This window comes from Ornithorhynchus anatinus, chromosome 14, assembly GCF_004115215.2.
Source record: "Ornithorhynchus anatinus isolate Pmale09 chromosome 14, mOrnAna1.pri.v4, whole genome shotgun sequence".
Taxonomy (NCBI): Eukaryota; Metazoa; Chordata; class Mammalia; order Monotremata; family Ornithorhynchidae; genus Ornithorhynchus; species Ornithorhynchus anatinus.
The window spans coordinates 34,353,781-34,377,521 of record NC_041741.1 but is presented as its reverse complement, the minus strand read 5'-3'; the positions used below and the strand labels follow the sequence as shown (position 1 = coordinate 34,377,521).

At 43.7% G+C, this 23,741-nt stretch overlaps 1 protein-coding gene across 1 annotated transcript in view; it reads right to left on the bottom strand.

The window, feature by feature from the left end:
* Window positions 1-23,741, bottom strand: part of PLXNC1 (plexin C1) — a gene marked incomplete at its 5' end in the record, with an annotated part of 126,375 nt that overhangs the window by 91,122 nt on the left and 11,512 nt on the right. Inside the window, 2 exons of the mRNA XM_029078668.1 lie at window positions 12,067-12,167; window positions 12,942-13,076. Coding sequence (XP_028934501.1) covers window positions 12,067-12,167; window positions 12,942-13,076 — 236 coding nt within the window. The remainder of the gene's footprint in view (window positions 1-12,066; window positions 12,168-12,941; window positions 13,077-23,741) is intronic.

The following is a 23,741-nucleotide window of genomic DNA, read 5'->3' as shown; positions in this document are numbered from 1 at the left end:
TTCAAATCTTCCCCCGGGGTAGGGGAAGATTGGCTAATAGCAAAACTTAAGTTTTTCAAAATATTGCTGGTACTTATTTTGGCTAACTTAATGAAGACAACAGTTCACATAGTGGTCACATGCATAATTACCTAATGACACCAATAAAGCAATATAGTTCAATCAATCAATGGTATTAATGAGCGCTTACTGTGGATAGACCTAAGTACTAAACACTTGGGAGAGTAGAATACAACAGAGTTGGTAGACCCATTCCCTATCCACAGAGAGCTTACAATCTAGTTGGTTATTTCAAGTGAAACTGAGTTCTCACAATATTCAAACAGAGTAACTCCAAGATAAATGGCTTTCTGCTCTGAAGATTTCATCAAGACATGTAGGGAGACCTGTGGATTAGCGGCTGTGTTCAGTGCCTACAAGGTTAGGTGGAAAATAAGACACCGACCTAAAGAAAGAAATAGATTATGACTCAGAGAACTACCTCTCCAAAGCACGAATTCACTCTCTCATACAATATTTACTTTCCCCCCACCAATAACTTTCTAACAGAGCGCCAAAGACTTAATATTAACTTTCCAGTATTTTTTTCCGCTTAGCTCAATTCCCAGGGTTCATCCAGGAACTTTCAGTGACATTTTTTATGAATATATTGCTTATAGAGCATTGAAAGTTTCAGAAAGGTTACATCTCACTGCCTGCCAGAAACTAATGGGGGCTCACTACTTGAATTTAAAATTTCCTGACCAATTCATATGAAGCCTAATCAAAACTAGATTTCAAGTCACCATTAACCACAAGACAGACTAAGATTAGGTGACCTGGGCCTCTTAAGGATTTAAGGGGAGGAAACCAACAGAAAAATAAACTCTCCTTTACAAAACCGGTATTAGAACGCAGGTCCTCTGACACCCAGGTCCCTGCTTTTTCCACTAGGCCATGCTGCTTCTCACTTGCCTGTTGTGGGATCTTGGGAAAGTCACTTAACTTCCCCCACCTCCATTTCCTCATCTGTAAAATGGGGACTAAATACCTATTCTCTCTCTTTGAGCCTTGTCCCCAGTGTATAGAATGTGCTTGGCATCCTATAAGTGCTTAACAAATATCAAAATTATTAATTATTATTATTATTGGTGAAAAGTGTATACAATTGCCCAAGTATAGTAAATTTAAAAAAATTGAGGGCATAGGCATATATGATAAAATACAAATAAACATAAAAGAAGGCAATTAAATAGAGTTGTAAACAGATATACGTGAGTGCTAAAGAGAGCTGATTGGACAGCAGGACTAGGAACAGTGGGGTGGGATGAACTCAGGAATGTCTTTTGAAGGAAGTGGCTTTTTAGGAGGGCTTTAAGGTCTGGCAGATACAAGAGACAATGGAGTTCCAGGCAAGGGGACAAGCGTGGGCAGTGTTTCCTTGTACGTGCCTCCTAAAAGCCCAGGCTGATGCTTGTTGGAAAGCTGATGCCCGGGAGAACGGGGGCCCTGCCAGCTTCATCACCCCCAGCCTTTGGTCTGCCTGGATCCCAGGTCCCTTGAAAATCCCTAAAATGGCAGTGAGGAAGTGTGACATGGGGTGGGGCAGGGCCCTAGTGCTTTCCATCGGTCAGACTACCGTGCTGGCATGGGGGCTATGGCACCTTCAGACGCAAGATGGGTCTTGTACATCTCTTATTTTGCAGTCCCTTTGGCATTCCCCCACTTGTGGGACGGAGAATGTTTGGAACGGGGAGCCGGATCATCTGTTTGAATTATGGGGCGGGCGGAAAGGATCCGGACAAGCACCGAGTCACAAAAGCAAGTGAAAATATTGGAGGAATTTTCAAAAGCAAATCGATAACTGCTTCCCCAAGTGCACTCTGCCCGAGATAGCATCATTTAAAAAAATCTATTCCATTAAAAAATATTTTTCACTCAGTGGTGTACTACTAATGGAATTTATTCAAGCGCAGAAGACAACAATAAGAGACACAAGTGCAGGTAAGCAGCCCAGATGTGCTCTATAGCGTACCTTTGATCCTACGGGTCCTAACAAGGTGAAACCACCCCCAGGGAAACTTCATTAAGCTCTAACATCAAAATGCCAGTATGACAAACAGTCTTTCCAGTCCCAACCATCCCATACACCAGGCATTGACTGTATCTGAATATTTGTTTTGTATTTACCCTGGTAATTAGTGCTCCAGCACACACTAAGTACTCACTACCATTACTACTAATATTGGCAGTCCCTGGAACTTGTGTCAGAAGCAGTGTGACCTAGGATAAAGCTCGGGTCTGGGAGCCAGAAGGACCTGGGTTCTGATCTCAGTTCTGCCACTTCTCTGCTGTGTACCCTTAGGCAAGTCGCTTAACTTCTCTGTGCCTCAGTTATCTCATCTGTAAAATGAAGATTGACTGTGAACCCCATGTGGGACATCAACTGTGTCCAACCTGATTACTCTGTATCTATCCCAGTGCTTAGTCCAGTGCCATGCATGTAATAAGCGCTTAATGAATATCATACAAAAAAGGCAGTCCACCCAACTTGAGCCGTGACTTGAAGCTGCCTCGCTGACCTACCGAAGGGCTCTGCTACCCCCACCCTCCTGCCTCTCTCCCCAAAACCTCACATCTGTTTGGGCAGCAAGAGGTTCTTAGGGAGCATGGAAGACTGTTAGAGTGGGATTGGAGATGGGAGAGTACCAAAAAGTGGTCTAAAATCCTGAATGAGCTTGGAGTATAAACTCACTGTGGGCAGGGAATGTGTATACAGGTTTGCTGTACTCTCCCAAGTGCTTAGAACAGAGCTCCGCACAAACCTCACATCTGTTTGGGCAGCAAGAGGTTCTTAGGGAGCATGGAAGACTGTCAGAGTGGGATTGGAGATGGGAGAGTACCAAAAAGTGGTCTAAAATCCTGAATGAGCTTGGAGTATAAACTCACTGTGGGCAGGGAATGTGTATACAGGTTTGCTGTACTCTCCCAAGTGCTTAGAACAGAGCTCCGCACAAAGTGCTCCAAAACCACTGATGATGGGATAATGAGTGGTGATGCCTAAACCAGAGTCAAAGTCTGCCTCAGTGGAGAGAACAGTCACCAAACCTCATTTTCAACCTCCCCTTCCTTCCATTTACTTGGGCCTCATCCCTAACCTAGAGTGTCATGGAAACAAAACAAACTTCCTGCGCTTGTCTTGCCCACCTGTTCCTTTTGCCTAGAGCATCCTCTGTCCTGGAGGAACGGCTCTAGGGAAGAAGTTGCCCTCATTGACCCTATTTACTCGTTCCTGCCATCCTAACAGGGTCCAGCCCACAGAACCTCTCGGCACCATGGATTCCCTGGAAATCACTCCCCTTTCCCTCCCACCACCACCTCACTGGCCAATCTCTTACTTGTCGGCAGATGGCTGGAAGGCAAATTAAGATTTCAGATGAAAGGGGCTTACAGAAATATCCATTATCGTCATCATAACAGCTACAGAGGACCATTAAATACAATAATTCTGCAGGCTCTGAGCTTGGAATATGGGCAAGGATAACATTGGGAGGGAGAAGAAATAAATTAACAATTTGAAAATAATGTTATTGATTCTTGTTTCTTCTCTGATGTCCACCTAGCACAGAGCAGAGTGAATCAGTCATGTGGGCAAGATAACTGGGGGATAGTTTTTACCTTTTAATTTAGATAATATCCTGAAATTCTCTGGGAATCAATAACAGAATACAGGCAGTATGCTTCGCAATAAATGTGAACCTGAGAAATAGCCTACAACTGTCTATAAACCCAAGATATATAGTCTGCGAGAAGCATTTTCCACCCACACAAATGAATTCTATTTAAGTTACACTGTGAAGTTTCAACAACAAAATATTAGATTTTTCTTGGCTTGGTGCTTACCTCTGTACTCTGGATGTCTTTTATTTGTTTATCCTGGGTGTTTATTTGAAAATCCAGTGCAAAAAAGGAAGCTGAAACAGTTACGACAACACAGCACTTGATACAGTGCTTTCCATGAAGTAAGGGGCTCACTAAATATGGTTAATATCATTCCTCTCTCCTCATTTTTTGACTTCCTGCTCACGTTTTTTCCCCCTTTCACAGAACTCTGTTACTTTTTAAATATGCCAAACCACCTCCTGCTCCATCTTCTAAGCCCTCCTAAAAAATCTCCTTCTTCAAGAGTCATTTTTGAACTACTGCTCACCTTCCCAGTCATGTCAGAGACCTGAGTACTAAAGGTGCCTAACGGGATATCAAATTCGTTCAATAGTATTTATTGAGCGCTTACTATGTGCAGAGCACTGTACTAAGCGCTTGGAATGAACAAGTTGGCAACAGATAGAGACAGTCCCTGCCGTTTGACGGGCTTACAGTCTAATCGGGGGAGACGGACAGAGGAGAACAATGGCAATAAATAGAGTCAAGGGGAAGAACATCTTGTAAAAACAATGGCAACTAAATAGAATCAAGGCGATGTACATTTCATTAACAAAATAAATAGGGTAATGAAAATATATACAGTTGAGCGGACGAGTACAGTGCTGAGGGGATGGGAAGGGAGAGGGGGAGGAGCAGAGGGAAAGGGGGGGAAAAGAGGGTTTAGCTGCGGAGAGGTGAAGGGGGGGTGGTAGATGGAGTAGAGGGAGAAAAGGAGCTTAGTCTGGGAAGGCCTCTTGGAGGAGGAGAGTTTTAAGTAGGGTTTTGAAGAGGGGAAGAGAATCAGTTTGGTGGAGGTGAGGAGGGAGGGCGTTCCAGGACCGCGGAGGACGTGGCCCAGGGGTCGACGGCGGGATAGGCGAGACCGAGGGATGGTGAGGAGGTGGGCACGGAGGAGCGGAGCGTGCGGGGTGGGCGGTAGAAAGAGAGAAGGGAGGAGAGGTAGGAAGGGGCAAGGTGATGTAGAGCCTTGAAGCCTAGAGTGAGGCTCTAGGCTTGATTGATTGATTCAAATCAATCCTATCTACTGAGCATGTTGACGTGCTTGAGGAAGAGGACTTGAGCATCACGGGAGAGCAGGATTAGGAGGGAGTTCCGGCAGGGCACGGCATTGTGGGTTTGGAACAGATGAAGAGTCTCTGGAGTGCTAAAATTTCTAGGGAGGATAGATGTTTTGGGCGGGGGGGAGGAGATGCGAGGAAGGTTGTTTTCAGAAAGTGGTTATTCCCAGTGGGAGTGGTATGGTGTCCACTGATGTTGAGGACCAGCGAATGTCCAATTTGACGTGTGGCTGATGTTGGCTGGTCAGCAGAGTTGAGTAGTGGGTGGAAGTGGGCGTGGCTAGATGGTTAGAACCATCAGCGCGAAGACTGGTGATGAAAGACATAATAGGAAATAGGGATGGCTATTTATTCATTAGCCCTGCTGTTGGTCCAGCAAGAGGGCACTTCTCTGGCATTCAGAAGGCTGAGATTCGTACTTAGGCTCTGCCATGAGTGGTGATGGACTCTAAAGTACCACCTCGGGCATCTTGTGAGGGGGACAGTCCAAGCAGGAGTTTGGAAAAATAACATGCTAATGTGGTCAACCAAGACCACAGGAACTACCTAAGCAACCGCCTGATGGGTCTTGGCCCTTTGCCTGGCATTAGCACTCTGCCTGTGGTCACTCTGGACAAACATGAGTCCTGTCTATTAAAAAAAAAAAACCCTTGCGGGCACTTTGTAATGGGCTGTACCACTGTCCACCTACTTCCCAAGGGTACAAGATGGGAAACGACAACATTGCAAGTGGCTCTGAGAAAACCACTATCAACTCTGTTCAGGACGAAGGCCTGAACAGAGGACCTCCAGGTTCTTACTTGGAGTAATCAAAACCAAATGGATCTTTGAGTTGTCTTAGGGCCCTCACTTTGTGACAGATTTTCAAAGGTATTTAAGAGATTTCTGAATAGATAACCAAAGAAGTTGTTGCACTGGGGAGCCCACTTAATTTACAAATGAATGATCCAGATCTGAATGAGATGAATGCATTTCATTCAGAGGGTCACCTAATGAGGGCCTCATCAAACTTTCAACACTCCAAAGTATCGTTGCAGGAGACCAAAATAGGGGAAGAAATTATGGTTTCCTCACCACCACCTGAAATTATGGGATTAAAAATCTCTTGCATTAATTTTTCAAAAAACAGATGACCTTGAGAATCAGCATGGCTTAGTGGATACAGCACAGGCTTGGAAGTCAGGAAGACCTAGGTTCTAATCCCAGCTCCACCACATGTCTGCTGTGTGACCTTGGGCAAATCACTTCACTTTTCTGTGCCTTAGTTACCTCACCTGTAAAATGGGGATAATAGTGTGAATCCCCGATGTGGGCCCGGGACTTCATCCAACCTGATTAACTTGTACCTACCCTAGCAGTCAGAACAGTGCTTGGCATATAGTAAGCTCTTACTAAGTACCATAATAATAAAAATAATGCTTAATAATGAATTTATGAATACGACTGAAAAAGAGGAAAAGCCCAATGGAGTAAGGAGTTTAAAGAAGTGCAGAGGTGTTTAGAAGGAGTTAGCCAGCTACAAGGATCTTTAAGAAGAAAAGATAAAAGCTACTATTCATCCTCAATAGGCCAAATTCTTCTCTCAAGTTACAAAAATCAGAACCACAGCCAGCAGAACAGGCTTCTAGAAATCTGCAGCCACCTGCAAAAGCTTTATAATCCTACTATAACTCCTCATTTAACATTGTGATGGCATGCACTGAATTACGTTAAGATTAAACAATAATTTAGTGATGCTTATTATCAGAGTTTATAGTACATAAGGAATCTCACATTACTTTACAAGAAATTCTGCTGTAGTTCCTAATTTATAACCTGCAAGTCTGAGGGAAAATGAACCCCATAATACAACCACATTTTCAAGGAAAATAAAGCTAGTTACTTCGTGAGGTATGTCTCATCTCCTGGAAAATGGGGTTCTTTATGGGATATTCTCAAGATCTAATACAATTCTCTGCCCATGGGATCAATAAATGGTGTTGATGATGATGATAACTTTATTTCTTCATTTTCTAGACTATGCAAGGAACTTGACCTTCCCTGCAGAAAATAAATAATTTCCAAGAGAAACACATGATAGTTACGACACATGCAGTGGGATATATTAGCATTATAAAAACACTGAACTGCATGCCCTTTTAGATTTCTTGATTTTGACTAATACCATGTCCGCTCTCCTATAAAAGAGAGTTACATGCCTGAAGAACTTCATGTTAAGGAATCATGAACCAATCTTTTCAGGATGTAGAACCTTAACTGATGCCTGACACATGTGCATAGATTTTCTTTTTTCTGACAGTTTGCATTCTATCCCGAGAGACATACGCAGAGATCAGAAGTATCTAAATCTCTACCAGCATTCAGTCCACCACATGAAGTCAAAACGTATTTTAAGAGAACAGTGCCCGGCACTTAGAACAGTGCTTGGAACAGAGTAAGCGCTTAACAAATACCATTATTATTATTATTACTTGATGTTTACATCAGTCTGCAGTCTCGGCTTCATTACCAAAACAGTCAGTTGTGAGCCAGAATTGAAGCAGGCAAAATAAACCTTCCAGATTTGATATCTTGGCTTCAAAGGGCTATCAGCAGCTAGAGAGGCCTAGTCAGGTCTTTCAAGCTTATCCCTAGATCTCCAACTTGCAAGATTTCAATCCAATTTCTCTAAACTGTAAACTCATCCTCTAGACTGAAAACTCATTGTGGCAGGGAACATATCTACCAACTCTGTTGTATTTTACACTCCCAAGTGGTGAGTACAGTGCTCTGCCCACAGTGAGTGCTTAATTGTCCATATTTATTATTTTATTTATTTTATTAATAATGTGTATAATTCTACTTATCTATTTTAATGCTATTAATGCCTACTTGTTTTGTTGTCTGTCACCCCCTTCTTGACTGTGAGCTCGTTGTTGGGTAGGGATTGTCTCTGTTGCCAAATTGTACTTTCCAAGCGCTTAGTACAGTGCTCTGCACACAGTAAGTGCTCAATAAATACGATTGAATGAATGAATAAATGTGATCGATTGATTCTACTTTTTCATTAACACTGGATGTTATCACCAGGCTCTCAGAGCCACGCCTCCTCTGACAGGGTATCTGACAGGCTACCCCAGGAGCTAGACATTCAATGGCCAAAACTAGCAGCCAATCCTCAGGCCAACTGGGGACAGGAATAATTGGGATGCTGCTCTAATAGTTCCACTTTTTAAGCTGTTCCCACCCTCCATCAATCCTGAGAGGTTGTCAGTCAATCAATAGCATTTGAGTGCTCGCTCTGTGAATGGGGAAAACAAAAGAGTTAGTAAGCATGATCCCTGCCCCCAAGGGATCTATTCATTCATTCATTTAATAGTCTTTATTAAGCACTTACTATGTGCAGAGCACTGTACTAAGCGCTTGGAATGTACAATTCGGCAACAGATAGAGACAATCACTGCCCAATGATGGGCTCTGGTAATCTAGCAGAGACAGGTGCTAAAATAAATTACAGTAGGAGGAAACAAATTTAAAGGTACATATCTTTGGGCTAGGATGGGGGTGGGGAAGAGGGCAGGACTTAGATGCTAAATTAAGGAAGAAGGAGTGCTAGTGGGGAAGAGGGGAAAGGGTTGGGAGATGAGAGATTAATCAGGGAAGGCTTCCTGGGGGAGATGTAATTTCAGAAAGGCTCTGAAGATGGGGACAGCAGTGGCCTACCAGATGTGAAGGGAGGAGGCGTTTCAGGCAGAAGGAGGGTCTGAGGAAGCTGACGGTGATAAGAGAAGAGAATGAAGCGCAGTGAGTAGGTTGGTTCAGGCGGAGCAAAGCATGAGGGCTGGGGTGTAGTGGGAGAGGAGCAGGAATAAGTAGTGGGGACAGTTCATCGGTGGCCTTTATAATGATCCTAAAACTGCTTCCCTTTGCTCATGAAGTCCTCCTTAAAAGCCCTCTCAGCCCTAGAATTGACTGATTCAGTCAGTCATTCATTTATTCTCTCACTCCCACACACTCACACACCCACACTCTCACTTCCTTAGAGGCTGACATTACTAGGAGAAGCTGTATCTTTCTGTACAAAAACATACTTTCTCAAAAAATGATGAGGATCAGTATTGTTCTAATGTCACCACCACCACACGACAGTTCCTCTTATTCTTACTATTGGGGTGTAATAGGATTCAACATAAAAATCCCCATCTCAAATCCACACCTTATCCTTGGCTCTAGGTTGAGTAAAACAAAAGAAACCCATTTCTGTCATTCCTCGTTACACCTATTCCTGTTTTGTTAAGACTGTGGCAGCGCTGGGCAAGATTCTCTTAGGACCCATGTGACCCTTCTCACTGCTTGTCCCTGGATGAGAATTGGCAACTGAGGCAGGGGAGGAGATACGTGCAGGGGCAATAACCTTGTTTCCTCCATGCCCTGCTTCAGGCATGTAGGTTTCATCTCAAGTACATTCCCCTACCTGTTCTCTTTCCCAAGCTGAACTGTGGGGTTGAAGGGAGGGGAGGTAAGTGGAGCTATCCTTTACTCCCATTGCCTTGTGGGTCCGGCTCTGTTCTGCCTTAAGGGCCTACTCCTTGCCCTTAAAGTAGGACCCTCCCCTCTCTCCACCCCCATCTGTCAGTGTCTGTGACTGCCGCCCGTGCCCTCGAGACCATGCCCAGCCTAAGCTTCTGGACCACATTTAATTGCTATAAAACAACCCCAAAGAGGTACTGGATTTCTATTCCCTCATGACAGAGGAATCAGTATTTCTCTGCCCCCATTCCCTCATGCCCTCCAAATAAGATCAAGAACACTCAGTTCCCCTACCATGCAGGGGTTGCATCTTGTAAAACTCCATCCTGCTTTAAGAAAAACTCAGACTGTATTGTTCACTATGTCTGACGTCACAAGACCAGTTTCATCTGATACTGTGTTGCGCTGTACCCAATCAGTCAATGGTATTTATGCAGCATTGACTATGTGTACAGGGTTGTACTTGTTCCCAGACAGACTCATGCTGCTGGATAAACTTGCAATTCCCTACTAGGATCCTGCCCAAAAAAGGTAGTCAAATCATGCATTTGGCCAGGACTGAGTTCCTAGTTTGAGAGCTGGTGGGCTTTCTATTCCCTGATCCCACCATGCACTCTACCACAAATTTTAGTTCTGCGGATGGACATGCAAATACAAATTAGAAGTAGCCGTAGAACCACAAAACACCTTTTTCACAATAAGCAGCGTTGCCTAGAGGATAGAGCACCGGCCTGGGTGTCAGAAGGACCTGAGTTCTAATCCCGGCTTTGCCATCTGCTTGCTGTATGACCTTGGACAAGTCACTTAACTTTTCTGTGCCTCAGTTACCTTATCTGTAAATCGGGGTTTAAGACTGGGGCTCCATGGGACACGGACTGTGTTCAACCCGATTAGCTTGTATCTACCCCAGCACTTAGTACAGCGCCTTGAACATAGTAAGTGCTTAATGAATACCATAAAAAATGATTAGTTAATTTTTCAAACTCCAATCTGGGGTAAGCAGCAAGAAGCAAGCAGCAACGTTTCTAACCAATACAATTATTCATGAGATTCCCCTGATCCTGTTTCTTTTGTCTGCCAGTAATTCCTACAACAGTTCTTTTAGGGAGCCCAGCAAGATGAGGTCAATTATCTGCCTCTGTGCCCCCCAGTTTTTGTTTCCTTGAATAACTCAATTCCCCATTTTTAGAGTCGGCTCTTTCGATTTCTCACTCGCATTTTATTTCCGTTTCTTTTTTTTTCTTTTTAATCTGATTTCCTTCTCCTTCAGAGCTTTTCTTTTTTTCCTTTATTCCTCCACCCAAACCCTTGGCTGCCTCCTGTTCCGCTTTCGGCTTTTTCTTGATCAGCTCTGCTTTCTAATTCATTTTTTTCCCCTTAAAAACCGAGAGCACTAAACTGACAGGGACTGTTTTTTTCATTTCTGCTTGAGCTATGTCAATGCTCTCCTCCTTGGTTCTATAGTGAGAGCCGGAGTATTGGGTTGCCAAGGCAACGAGAAATCCAACCAGGCCAGTCCCAGCAATGTGAGGAACTGCCATGATAAGAAGCCGACTACAAGTCCCCTCAGAGGCGAGACGGGCTCTCTCCAAACCCCCAAAGACTCAGTCCCCAGGACTGCCTCAAGGGGCGGGCAACGCGGATTCAGGGGGCATACAAAACCAGCAGTTTATTTTTTGAGAATGATGCTGGTTGTTGGACATGCCAAATGATGCTATTCTTTTAAACAGATTTGCCTGTGGTCTGAAAGATCCACTTCACTCCCAAGTAAAGGTGGGCGCCGAAGATTACATTCACATGGGCCATCTTTTCATTCAGTGTCTGCTCTTTCTGACTCTACCTGGCCATTTCTGCTCAGAGGCCAATAAAACATGACCCGCCCTAGTGCCACACCCAACATCAAAAGACCACACTGGTCATGGTGCCCCTTTGTATTTCCAATCTGCTTTCCTCCCACTTGGTTAAAAGGACAGATTCACTCATGACGATTGCAATCTGTTACTCACAGGACACACCCAGCACTCACATACATATCCTTAAATTGTAAATTACTTATTTATATTAACTTGTCTCCCCCTCCAGACTATAAGCTCATTATGGGTAGGGAACGTGTCTGCTACCTCTGCTGTACTGTACTCTCCCAAGCGCTTAGTACGGTGCTCTGCACATAGCATGTTCTCAATTAATACCATTGATTAACTGATTGATTGCCTGATGCCCTTTAGCTGCTGTTCAGCCTTCTGGGGGATCCTTCGGCCTGTTTTCCGAGTCCTCCTGATGCAGGCAGCAGGAGAGAATGGGAGCAAGTCCCTCCAGAAAACTGGAGCCAACTCTTCCAAGCCCTTTCCCAACTCCCTCCCCCTCAACCGACCCACAACCCACAGGGAACAATATAGCAGAAATGGTGACCCCGCCTAGAAAAACCTTTGAGAATTAATTAGGATTATATAATGACATTTAAGTCAATTACGAATTCAGTCCCCCCAGCCATTGAAATGATGGCTAATTAGGGAAAGAGGAGATCTTTCGCAAGGTACTTTCTAAAAGGAGGGGTGAGAATAAATTCAGGCAATACCTTTTGAGCAAATGACACCAACCACAATGAGGATCCATCGCCGTTAAACACTCCTTACAGGATTTATGTTTATCACAGTTTGCGACACGTATCCTTCTAATCTAAAAATAAAAGCGACAGTAACTCAAACAATCATAATCAACAGTCGAAAGGACAACTCGAGGTGGAATCCACAAAAGGAATGTTTATCAACTCAACCTTTAAATGCTTTAGCAATTCTATGGTACATTAGGAAACAATCCTAGCAGAATTCACATTTTTTCATCAAGCATTGCATATTTTACAAGCTGTTCACCTGGGCTCAGCAACCTTGTGTTTTCCAGAGTCCCTAAGAGGGCTCAGTGGTCCTCTGAGCTATTGATCTTAGAGGAACACTGAATGGGGCCCACTGAATGAACGCTGGAGATCAGAGACACAATAATGAAGATCAAAGTGCCATAACAGAAAGGGGGAGAAATACTGACACAATCAAATGACCTAAATAATGAGGAAAATGGCACACCTCTCCCATAACCCTGTTTGAGGCCATTGTTTCTATCAACCTCAAACATTAAATTGACAAATGTCGGCAAAGCATGTTTTCATTCATATACACAAAAATTCACTGCAATACAGAAATAGCTCAAAGGATAAATTCTGCACACTTACCTCTGAAACCTTCACAATAAATGCATTTGTAGGGACATGGATGTAATTAAATAATAAAATGCTCTAAATACATAATATTTTCTAGTTACTCCCAAATTTTAAATTCTTCTCCTGTAATTACTATGGATTTACCCAGATTCTCCAAATGCAAACGCTACCACTGAAAATAGACACAAAGAAAACTGGCTTCTTTTAAGTCAAAAACTTTATCTGGAATGTCTACCAACCTCTTTCTCTGCCGGGAGATATATGTAGGTATTATCCAAAGGGTCAAGAGCAAGTTTGTGAAAAACAGGTGTTTCTTCTTTAATTTCATAGATCACCTCTGGGCAATTTGACTTCAGTGTCTCATCAAGAATAACCTATTTTTCAGAGAAACAGACATTTTTTCATAAAATCAGTTGAGTCCTAGGATAAGAAAATTGGCAAAAGCCCTAAAATCCCATTTCAAAAGTCACTAACATGTAAACATCTTGCCATTTCTTGATTTTAATAATGACAAAAAGAGGGAGTATTTTGTTATTGTGTTGCAGAGGGTCATGAAAAACATCAGTTCTCTGAATAGCTCTTGCAGTCGTCTCATGTGAAAGCTAGATGTACACAACTCCAGTTTGAAGTTGGCCCTTAGGGGTCTATCAAAGGCTATGGATGACAGGTTCATTAGTACTCTAAGCCAGAGAATGACATTAAAGCTAAAGGAAGCTGACTAGAGCAATGTATCCATGGGGTAATCTACATAAAGTAATGTACAATAGGATGCTCTAAATTCCTGAAACAGCTCTACATAGTTGTGTGAGTGTGTGTGTGTGTGTACATGTACGAGTGTATCCTGGCCCAAGCATTAACATTTGGGTGAACAATCATGCCTGCAAACAACAAATTGAGACCAGCAATCCTTTCCGTATTCAATACACATGTTGTCTGCACCCTGGTTAGTGGATGTGACTGCTGCCAGATCTTGTCGTCATTTGTAGTTTCACCTCTTTTGCTTCCAGGCACGTCTTTTCTCAAACCAAGCCACTTCTTCCACTGGTCACTGCACACCAGCAGTCAGCTCGATGCCATTTCCCCCACAAATCACTGATCATTTTTGGTTCATTGGGTCTGCCTTTGCGGTACCGAAAAGGTCACAGTGCAGCTGTGGAATCGCATTGCCGCTCTTGGAATCTTGAGCCCACCATCCAACTCAGAGAGAGGAGTTTCAGACTACACTACAGCTCCCGCCCAGCTCTTGGCTCTCTCCTGGCCCTCCTGAAGAAGAGAAAAGTTTAATCCTGATGCTGGCTGGAACTGGGATAAGGGATTTGGTGGGGGAGAAGGAAATACAGAAGGAGCAGTCCTCCCCTCACCTATCTTCAGCGATTACACATAACGTATACTTTGATCTAATTGTACATTAAATTATTTCCTCTGTTGGTACTTTGTCTGTCTTCCCCATTAGAGTGTAAGCTTCTTGTGGGCAGGGAATCTGCCATTTTCTTCTTGTATGTTTCCCAAGTGCTTAGTACAGTGCATTTGATCGTTCAATGAATCCTGTTACTACTACTGCTATCGCCTCACTCCTAGCCATTTGGCAAGGGCTGGTGACAGAGTAAAGAGGAAGAAAATAAGAGCTAAGTGAAGACCAGATTCTCTCTCTCTCTAGTCAGAGAAGTAGGGGTGGGTAGGGATGAGAAAGACAAGTCTAAGTAAACAAAAACAACAAATTATGTGTATTAAAGGTGATTGAGGCACAAAGGCAGAAAAGATCTCTGCCTCCTAATATTCTCTTCACCTTTCTTATTTTTTAGCTCCAGGACATTGTATTAAGCCTACTTGCTCTAAGCTTTCTGTCTCCCTCTTGCTTACTGCTGCCGTTTGCAGGGTGTCACCTTCCCAATTTAGAGATACCAAGACCTAAGTCACAGAATGAAGCAGTCGCTATTCTTCATAATTTAGGGAAAGCCCTGAGATAAAAGCATTCTAGTGAGGAGAAATCTGCTTTCGTCTCTTCTTTTTTACAGTATTTGTTAAGGGCTTACTATGTGCCAAGCACTGTACTAGGTGCTGGGGTCGACACCAACTAATCAGGTTGGACACAGCTCATGTCCCACATGGGGCTCACAGTCTTAATCCCCATTTTACAGATGAGGTAACTGAGGCATAGAGAGGTTAAATGACTTGCCCAAGGTCATACAGCAGGCAAGTGTCAAACCTGGGATTAGAGCCCAGGTTCTTCTGACTCCCAAGCTCTTTTTTGATTCACTAAGCAACGCTGCTTTGCAGTTTTGGAAGGAATGGGTGGAGAGCTGTCAGAATGAGTCCCAAGATTACATAGATTGACGGACACATTCATCATTTTATCTACTTCTTTATCAAACATTAAAAACTTTAAGCTAATATTCCTTGAGCTTTTAGCAAGACACAAACCGCCCCCCCCAACAAAAACCACTAGGCTCCTGGTTTTGCAGGTAGGTGTCCTGCAGTACCAAGGCACCTCTGGAAGGAGACAGGATTTACAGAGTTTATAACTGCAGATCTCTGGGCCATTTTTTTAATGACAATTTCAACAACTAGAAGTACCTAACTGCTACTAAATAAAAATGGAAAAAAGATAGGTTCTTAAGGGGGAAAGTTCTGGATATATTATTCAGAATGAAAAACACTCTGGATATGTCTATAGGAGGCAAGAAAACTATCCTAAGGCAGAAATAAATGCTGCCGGAAAAAAATGTTCATGAGACATTTTATAGGGGAGAATTGGGAAAATACCAATCATCCCTACATGTACCAGTTAATCTTTGCCTTCATCATTTATTCTAAGCTCCCTGTGGGCAGGAAAGGTGTATACCAACTCTGTTTGATTCTCCCAGATGCTCAGTACAGCGCTTTGCAAAAGCATTCAAATGCAAGTGAATGATTGATGATTGTACTCTTCCAAGCACCTAGACCAGGGCTCTGCATACGGTAGGAGCTCAATAAATACTACTGAATGAACGGCAGAGGCGTGGACTAGGGGAGGATTCCGGCTTTCTCCATACCTCATTCATACCAATTACTCAAGTGGAACCCAAAATAGCACCTTCCTCATAGGAAGAATATTTTTGAAGAAAGGCAACAAGCAGCCAAAATGAAAGTTTGTGTGAAAAATTCTCAAATGCTTCTGGAGCTTGCTTGTGAGGACTTGGACAAGAAGAAGTAGGCTACTGCCAAATAAATCTTTGATGAAGTCAGATCACCATAGTAAAAACCCATGATCAGATCACTGGAAATTCTCTACTTCAGAAGCAAATCAAAACAAAAATTTTTCAAATGAACAGAATATACCGTGGCTTTCTATTCTGGGTCTCAATATTTTTACAAAAATTTCAATCCACTCTCAATCCTGGATGAAGAGGTTGAGGAAAACCCACTTTTATTTTCTACTGGACCACATCAGCTGCGTGCGTTTGCTTATTTTTATACAGTATTTGTTACGCTCTTACTTTGTGTCTAGCACTGTTCTAAGCACTGGGGTAGATATGAGCTAATTAGGTCAGATACACTTTGTCCCACATGGGGATGACAGTCTAAGTACGAGGGAGGACAGGCATTTAATCCCCTTTTTACACTTGAGGAAACTGAGGTGCAGAGAAGCAACTTGCCTAAAGTCACAGAGCAGGCCAGTGATGGAGCCAGGATTAGAAACTAGGTTTTCTGACTCCCAGGTCCATGATTTTTCCACTAATCCACACTGCTTTTCCCTAGATGGCTAGCCACCAATCCAGGAAGAATGCAATGGAATTTATTAATGGTGGGTTCTGTGGACCTATGCAGTGTCCTCTTACCTCCTCTTCCTTTTGCACAGTCTCCTGCCATTTCACACACTCCAGCCACAGTATGTATATCGATATAGAAGGGAGTGACAGGACAGAGGAGGATCCCTGCCTTAATGTGTCCTCAATCCATCACAGAAGCCATCTTTGTCCAGAACTTGTTCTAAAAACTGTGAATCTGGTTAAGCTAGTAAAGTATGGGCAATAAGTGAGTTATGAAATTTCATTTCTATCCTTGGTAAAGTCTTGTCTGAAGGCAGAGGAATGAATGAGATGACCTTTCCTGGTCCCTACCAACCTTATAATTCTATTACTCCAGTACCAAAATGCTGAATTTTGCTTTTACTAGGAAAAAAAGTCCCCATGGAATTAGATCATCCCTATGCAATGGAATCACTACAACATCAGTCAAGAAGGAGAATGCATAAGGCAGAATAAAGCAAAGGCATCAGGAAGAGTTCTTTCCTTCCGACCTTGACTTAGTGGAATATGAATTCTGAAATCAATCAGGTGGGGGAATCAAGATGACTGGAGTTTAAACTTGCCCCACAGCAAGATTTACATCCTTCTGCAGTCTAAAATTTGACACTGACACACCAAAGATACCAGACCTCTAAAACCACACAATCCTTTGAATTATCCACGTAAATCCCATTCATCCAAAAATCGGCCTAAACCTTTCTAGAGGAATGGAATTTCAGCAGTGGAATATTCCCACATTCCTCGCTGATTCTAACTGTCCAACTGAAGAGCCTTTCAAAAGGCTGTGGACATGACTTTTTTGGGCCCAGTTTAATGTCAGCAGGAAAGGAGAGCAGAGAAAACAAAAAGGAATTTCAGGGAGCTTTCTGGCAAAAGGGGATTTCCATAGAATAGATATCTGGAAAAATGAGATTTGGCAGTATTACTGAATTCCAAGATCTGAATTCCTAATCCAATCTAAAGATTTTAAGCATCTTGACATATGTTCCTCTGCTTTCTGTGTCAAAACCTAACCCAAGGCTCTTGCAGCAAGTTAACATACTTAACAGTCCTGCGAGAATCAACTGGAGTCTGGAAAAAAAAACACAAACTTTTCTTCCTCAAAGATTTTTTGGTTTACCAGTCTACTAGTTGGTCAGTTTTCAGATCTGCAGTGCTCTGGTAGGGGAAAAAAACCTCAACAGGAAGTCCTGCATGTAACTGGGTGAGGATGGGTTGCCGCCTGGCATCAGAAAAAGCAAAACAACGCCCACAGGAACCACAAAGTGGTAAGGAGACGGGGGAGAAAGGAAAAAAAAAACTCCTGTTCTTTCACTCTCTCCTACTATTATATTGGGAAAGCTTAGCAGAGGGTGTTAGGGAAGTTAAAATACAACAGTTAAAAGTCTCCTTGCCACTGATGATTACTGGCTCTGCCTGGGCCTAGGAGTGAACATACCATCACTCACTCACAGTTCAATTTCTTTACATCCCATTTCTAAGAGAAGTGATGTAAAGAGTTAAAACTTTTGGAAGTCTACTACTTTTCAGTTACAGAGAGTACTATGTAACACACAAAAAGAGCCTGGGATGCCAACATAATTACCTGAGCATTTTCGAGGTCCCTCAGGGAGCATCAGAAAAATGAAGAAAACCTTTGAAGATAGTAGCAAATTGCTCTTTTACATCTGCTTTTCTTAAAACAAGCCAATTCAGGAGAAGGGTGGAAGGTGAGCAGAATTAAAGGTTTCTTAGGTTACATACAGATTTGGGTATTTTTTTTTCTCCCCATACCTCTTGAATATTGTGTTAACAGGGACTGAGGTGGATTTCTGTATGACTGACCAGCACTTGAAACTCAACATATCAAAACTGAACTGATGTCTTTCCTCCCTAAACTTTCTCCTCTTAACTTCCCTACCACTATCAAAAACCCGTATCCTCCTTGTCTCAGAACCCTACAATTTTGGTGAAATCTGATTTCTTCCTCAATTCCCACATCCAGTCATTATTTAATTTCTGTTAATTCTTCCTCTTCGATATTTCATGGACCTGAATCTTAATAATAATACTAATAATAATTGTGGCATTTCCTCTTGGCCTTTACATCCCCAACCCTGTTTAAGCTTTCATTACTTTCCAGTTGGATTACTGAAATAGTATGGTCTCCTTACTGGCCTCTCTACCTCAAACCTCTTTCCTCGTCAGTCTTATAAACAGCTGCAAATATCTTCTTCCTAAAACCCCTTGGAGCACCTCACTCCCATCCTTAAAGGTCTCCTCACCACTGGCTCTTGGGCTATCCACCAGTCATCTCTCTCTTTACCTATCTTCTCTTTACCTCTCAGCATTCTTCACCTCTTCAATCTAACCTAGCTCTAATTAATCAGTGGTATTTACTGAGCACTTATTGTGTGCAGAACACTGTATTAAGCACTTGGGAGAGTCCCATAAAACGAGTTGGTAGATACTTTCCCTGCCAGCCAGGAGCTTACAGTCTAGAGGAGGAGACAGACATTAATATAAACAAATTATGGATATGTACGTAAGTACTGTGGGGCTGAGGGTGGAGTGAATATCAAGTGCTTAGCGAGTACAGATCCAAGTGCAGAGATGATGCAGACAAGATGATATGCTCCTAAGGGTTTGCAAATAAGTAAGTGATTTGTTCAAGGTCACATAGCAAGTATTTGGCAGAGCTGGGATTAGAACCCAGGTCCTCACTCCTGGGCCTGTGCTCTTTCCACTAGACCATACTGCTTCTGATTCATCTCAGGGTGAGAATGACGCCAGGCCTCAGACCCTTGCACTGTGTCTCTGCCTTGCTGCAGTTTCAGGGGAGCAAACACAATAGAACCCCAGCTTTCTGGAGGCTGCTACAGCACCCCAATGTAGCCTGAGGCTGTCAAAACCTCATCAGGAGCTTCCACAATACCTTGAAGGCTCCAAAGGACTCTGGGAGGCAGAAATGGGGTCAGCATGGCCCTGCAGCCTCCTTTTTCTGAAAAGGGCCCAGCAAGTCACGAAGCGTTTCCAGACATCCATGATTGCCATGAAAGACTGGCTTTATAAATACCATTACAAAGTTGGCAGAAGAGGAGTTATTCCCTTCTTATTCCGAAGGCTACGACCACCACTCCTCTATGAATGCTTCTGCCCTCTTTTGCTTTACACCTACAAGCACAAAACTACGAATTCTCAAAATCCCAATCAGGAAAATTCCATCCAAGACTGATTGCCATCATCTGGAAAAACAGAAAATATTTCCTCGGGTACTTGAAAGGAAATGAAATGAAGCCTTATTTGCTAAATGCAACCGAGTCATCTAAGAAGCATTTGAACCACATGGTGTACTTTACTGGATACTGAAGAAGGACTTTGTGGGTTTTCTATAGAAATGCAGACACTCTCCAGCATGCCTTGCAGTACTGGCCACGTGAATTCCCATCATCTGGTAAATTGGGACCCATTTTTTGCTGATCTCAGTGGAGACACTTACAATTGAAAAATTACAACTTGCAATCACGTGCAAAAAAGAGGAAAAAGAGGAACAAGCCCAAAGGGGAAAGAGTGAGCCAGACTTACAGGGATAGATTAGTTTGGCATTGGGGAGAGGGAAGAGAAAGTCCACTTCTAGATCATCTTCACTGAAGAGAAGAGGCTTGACAGAGAGGTGAAAGAATGATCAAATTGAACAGGCCCAAGTTGTTAACTGTTCAGAGAGTGCTTGGGACTGAGAGGTGATTGGAGAATGGGAGACTCGTACCCTAAACCAGCTCCGTTGCCCTGCTAGAGCTTAAAATCTGAACGTGCCTCCAAAATTACCAAGAAATTCCAAAGGTCAGAGACTACATTTAAGAAGTTGTTTAGTTTTGTGGGTGTGCATTTTTTATTACAAAAATAGAAATGGGTCAAATCCCTCCCCCAACCCCCACCACTATCAATGTTCTATCTGTGAGTCGACAGAGTGTGATGCGATAACAAGAATGGGACAAAGGGCCACAAACCGTGGATGATTCAAATGTGATGATCCAGGCTCCCTCTCCCTCCTCCCTCTCTCTCTCTCTCTGAGTTGTCCTGAAAGCTCTAAGGTCAGCCTGAGCACCTGACCTTCCCACCACCATTTCCCTACTTAGAACCGCAGAGAAGCCTTAGAGAAAGGGGGCGAGAGAAGAAGTGGGAGGAGAGTGTGGTTCAGGGCAGAGATCCAGCCACAGATGTTCAATAATCTGGTGTGTAGGTGGTTATTCCATTGGCTGCTGAAACTTCTAATTCTACACTATTCCTGGGGGGCGCCCATCCAGGGGAAACCTTGAATTCTAGCAGGGAGGGTCAGAGCCCAGCTGTCTCTCCTGAATGTGTCCCCCGAGGCTCTCTGCTGGGTCCCCTACTCTACCCCCACTCTAGAGGAGCTCATCTGTTCTCCTGGCTTCAGTTACCATCTCTACCCAGATGACTCCCAAATCTTCCTCTCCACCCCCAGTCTCTCATCTGACCTACGGTCACGCCATTTCCTCTTGCTTCCAAGACATCTCCATTTGGAAGCCCCATTGGCACCTTAAACTTAAAGTATCCAGAACTGAGCACCTCTTCTTCCATCCCAAGTGTCTCACCTGCTTCCCCCTTTCACCAGCTCCATAGTAGGGCTGTTTATGGGTTTCATGCCAGGCAGTCAACTCTCCAGTGGTGGGAGCCAGTGGTGGTGGGGCTGCACTCGGGGCCTGTTGTTGCTTAGCTTCTACCAAGCAGGGCTGGTTTCCCCCTGGGGGAAACTGGCTACGTGCTTGTCTTTCTCTGACTCTCTCTCTCTCCCATCACCCATGTGCTTGGACTACTGAATGCTCTGTCCCACTTTTAGCTTTGGAAAAGTATGGACACATGATTTAAGGGAAGCAGCGTGGCCTAGTGGATGGAGCATGGGCCTGGGAGTCAGAAGAATCTAGGTTCTAATCCCGGCTCCACCACCTGCCTGGTGTATGACCTCAGGCATGTCATTTAACTTCTCTGTGCCTCAGTTACTTCATCTGTAAAATGGGGATGAAGACTGAGAGACCCAGGTGGGACAGGATCTGTGTTCAACCTGATTACCTTGTATCTATCCGAGTGCTTGGCACATAGTAAGCACTTAAATACAATAAAAAAAGGGAAGGGCCATGAGGAGACCAGAAATACCTCTGCCCCTCTCAACAGTGCTTTTCAGAGCTGAGCCCCGCAGAGGACTCAGAGGCACAGGCAGAAAGACAGAGGCACTGACCAGGCAGAACAACAAACTCCCAGACATTCACCTGCCTCTGTCTTCACCTGCCAGGGCTTTCCTGCCATATCTTTGGGCCTTTGAAATATTGCCTGACCAATTGCGATTTCCCATAAGAATGAATGGACAAGCCCAAGGCCACTGAGCAGCCAGGCTATTTTAGGCCACAGCATTGTTTGACTTCCAATAATCTTCTAACTCAGTATGCAAAAAGCTGCTTTATTTGTTTGGATTTGTTTGAGAATGGCTTCTGTTCCCACAAAATAATTTCAAAGAAAACCAGGGCAGTTGGGAGGGGGAGAGACTCAGTCCTAATTTATGTAGGCCTATCTTTTGCCCACTGGGTGAATGAAATGTAGCCCAGGTGAGATTGCCCATAAATTGGTGTCACCCATAACAGGTGAGTGCTTTGTGTGGAATGAATTAATGGAATTAGCCTCATTCCCAAGGGGCAGGTAAAATACCACACACTTGTCAGTGCTGTTCCTAGAGACGATGCCTATGTGAGCAAGTCCCACCACTGACTTAGCCAGCTGGGCCACTGTTCAATTTTGAAGAAATTGCTTAATTTTTCTGGGATTTAATTTTCTCCTTTGTGTTAGAAATTACAATTTCACCACATATGGTGCCTGCATTTCAAAATGCTCAGGAAAATATGAAATTTTAAACTCAAAATTAATGAGGTCATTCATCAGGGTTTCCAGTAAGGTCAGGCCATCCACTACCCGACAAGCCAGCTATTTTGGGGAGGATTATAGGGTGGGAGAGGCTAGGGAAGCCAACTTTAGTGGAGTGTGAAGACAGGCTCTGTTCCTGGCCTGATCATTCAATCAATCAGTGGAATTTATGGAGCACTTAGTGTGTGCAGATCACAGCAGTAAGTACTTGGGAGAGAACAATCTAACAGAGTTGGGAGATATACTCCCTGTCCACAGGAAGCATAAAGACTAGAGGGGATTATTTTATCCCTGTTTTCAGAAGTGGCTGAATAACTTGTCCCAGGTACCAGAGTGCGTCATGAGAGTCCCCAGCTTGCCACATTTATTGCTTGGGAATTCTTGAATAATGAAATGAAAATAATTGGAGTTATCTGAAAAAAAGGCCCAGCAAGTCACACGGTTATTATTTGATTTTCAGTCACTTTATCACCCCAGTTTTTTGTGTCCAAAAGGATTCTGGGAAGCCATCAGTCTCCAACACCTGAATGTTCTGGAACAGTTGTTCTGACACAAGCACTGCACCTCTCTAGGCTGAGGTGGGTGAGCTGCTTCTGAGAACCTTTCTGCCATCAGAACCCTCTCACCAACACAGAACTGAGGATGTCTCAGCCCAGAGAGCAATAGCACTCTGCAAAGAGGGAATGTGAAAGGGGAGGGAGGTTGGGGAAAGTGGAAGGGGGAGGCGAAAGTGGAAGGGAAAAGTGGAGAGAGGAAGGGAAAATGGAGAGAGGGGAAAGTGGAGAGAGGAGGGGAAAGTGGAGAGAGGAGGAGAAAGTGGAAAGGAAAGGGGGAAGGGGAAGAGAATAGGAAGGGAGAGAGGAAGGGGAAAGGGGAGGGAGAGAAGGACAGAAGTGGGGGGAAGGTGGGAGGAAGAGAGGAAGGAGGAAAGAGTAAAGGAGGGAAGAGAGTTTCCCTAGACCATAAGCTCCTTAACGGCAGGGATCGTGTCTACCAACTCCATCGCGCTGCATGCTCCCAAAATCCTAGTAGAGAGCTCAGCACTCAGTAAGCCCTCAATAAATGCTCTCAAGAGCCTAGTACAGAGCTGGGCACACAATAAGTGCTCAATGAATACCACTGATTGATTGAGAGTTTGTGCAAGTCTGGGGTCTCATAAGTGGGTCAGTGGTGGGGGGTGAGGGGATGGAAGGAAGATCCCACACAACTTTGGGGTCAGCACTTCCATGCTTCCATTAGGTTCTTTGGGGGAGGGGAAGAGGTCACAGAACCAGGGCTATGCAGTGCTTAAGCAGTCTGTTTCAGATTCACATTAGAAGTAACAATAACAGCACCAAGTTC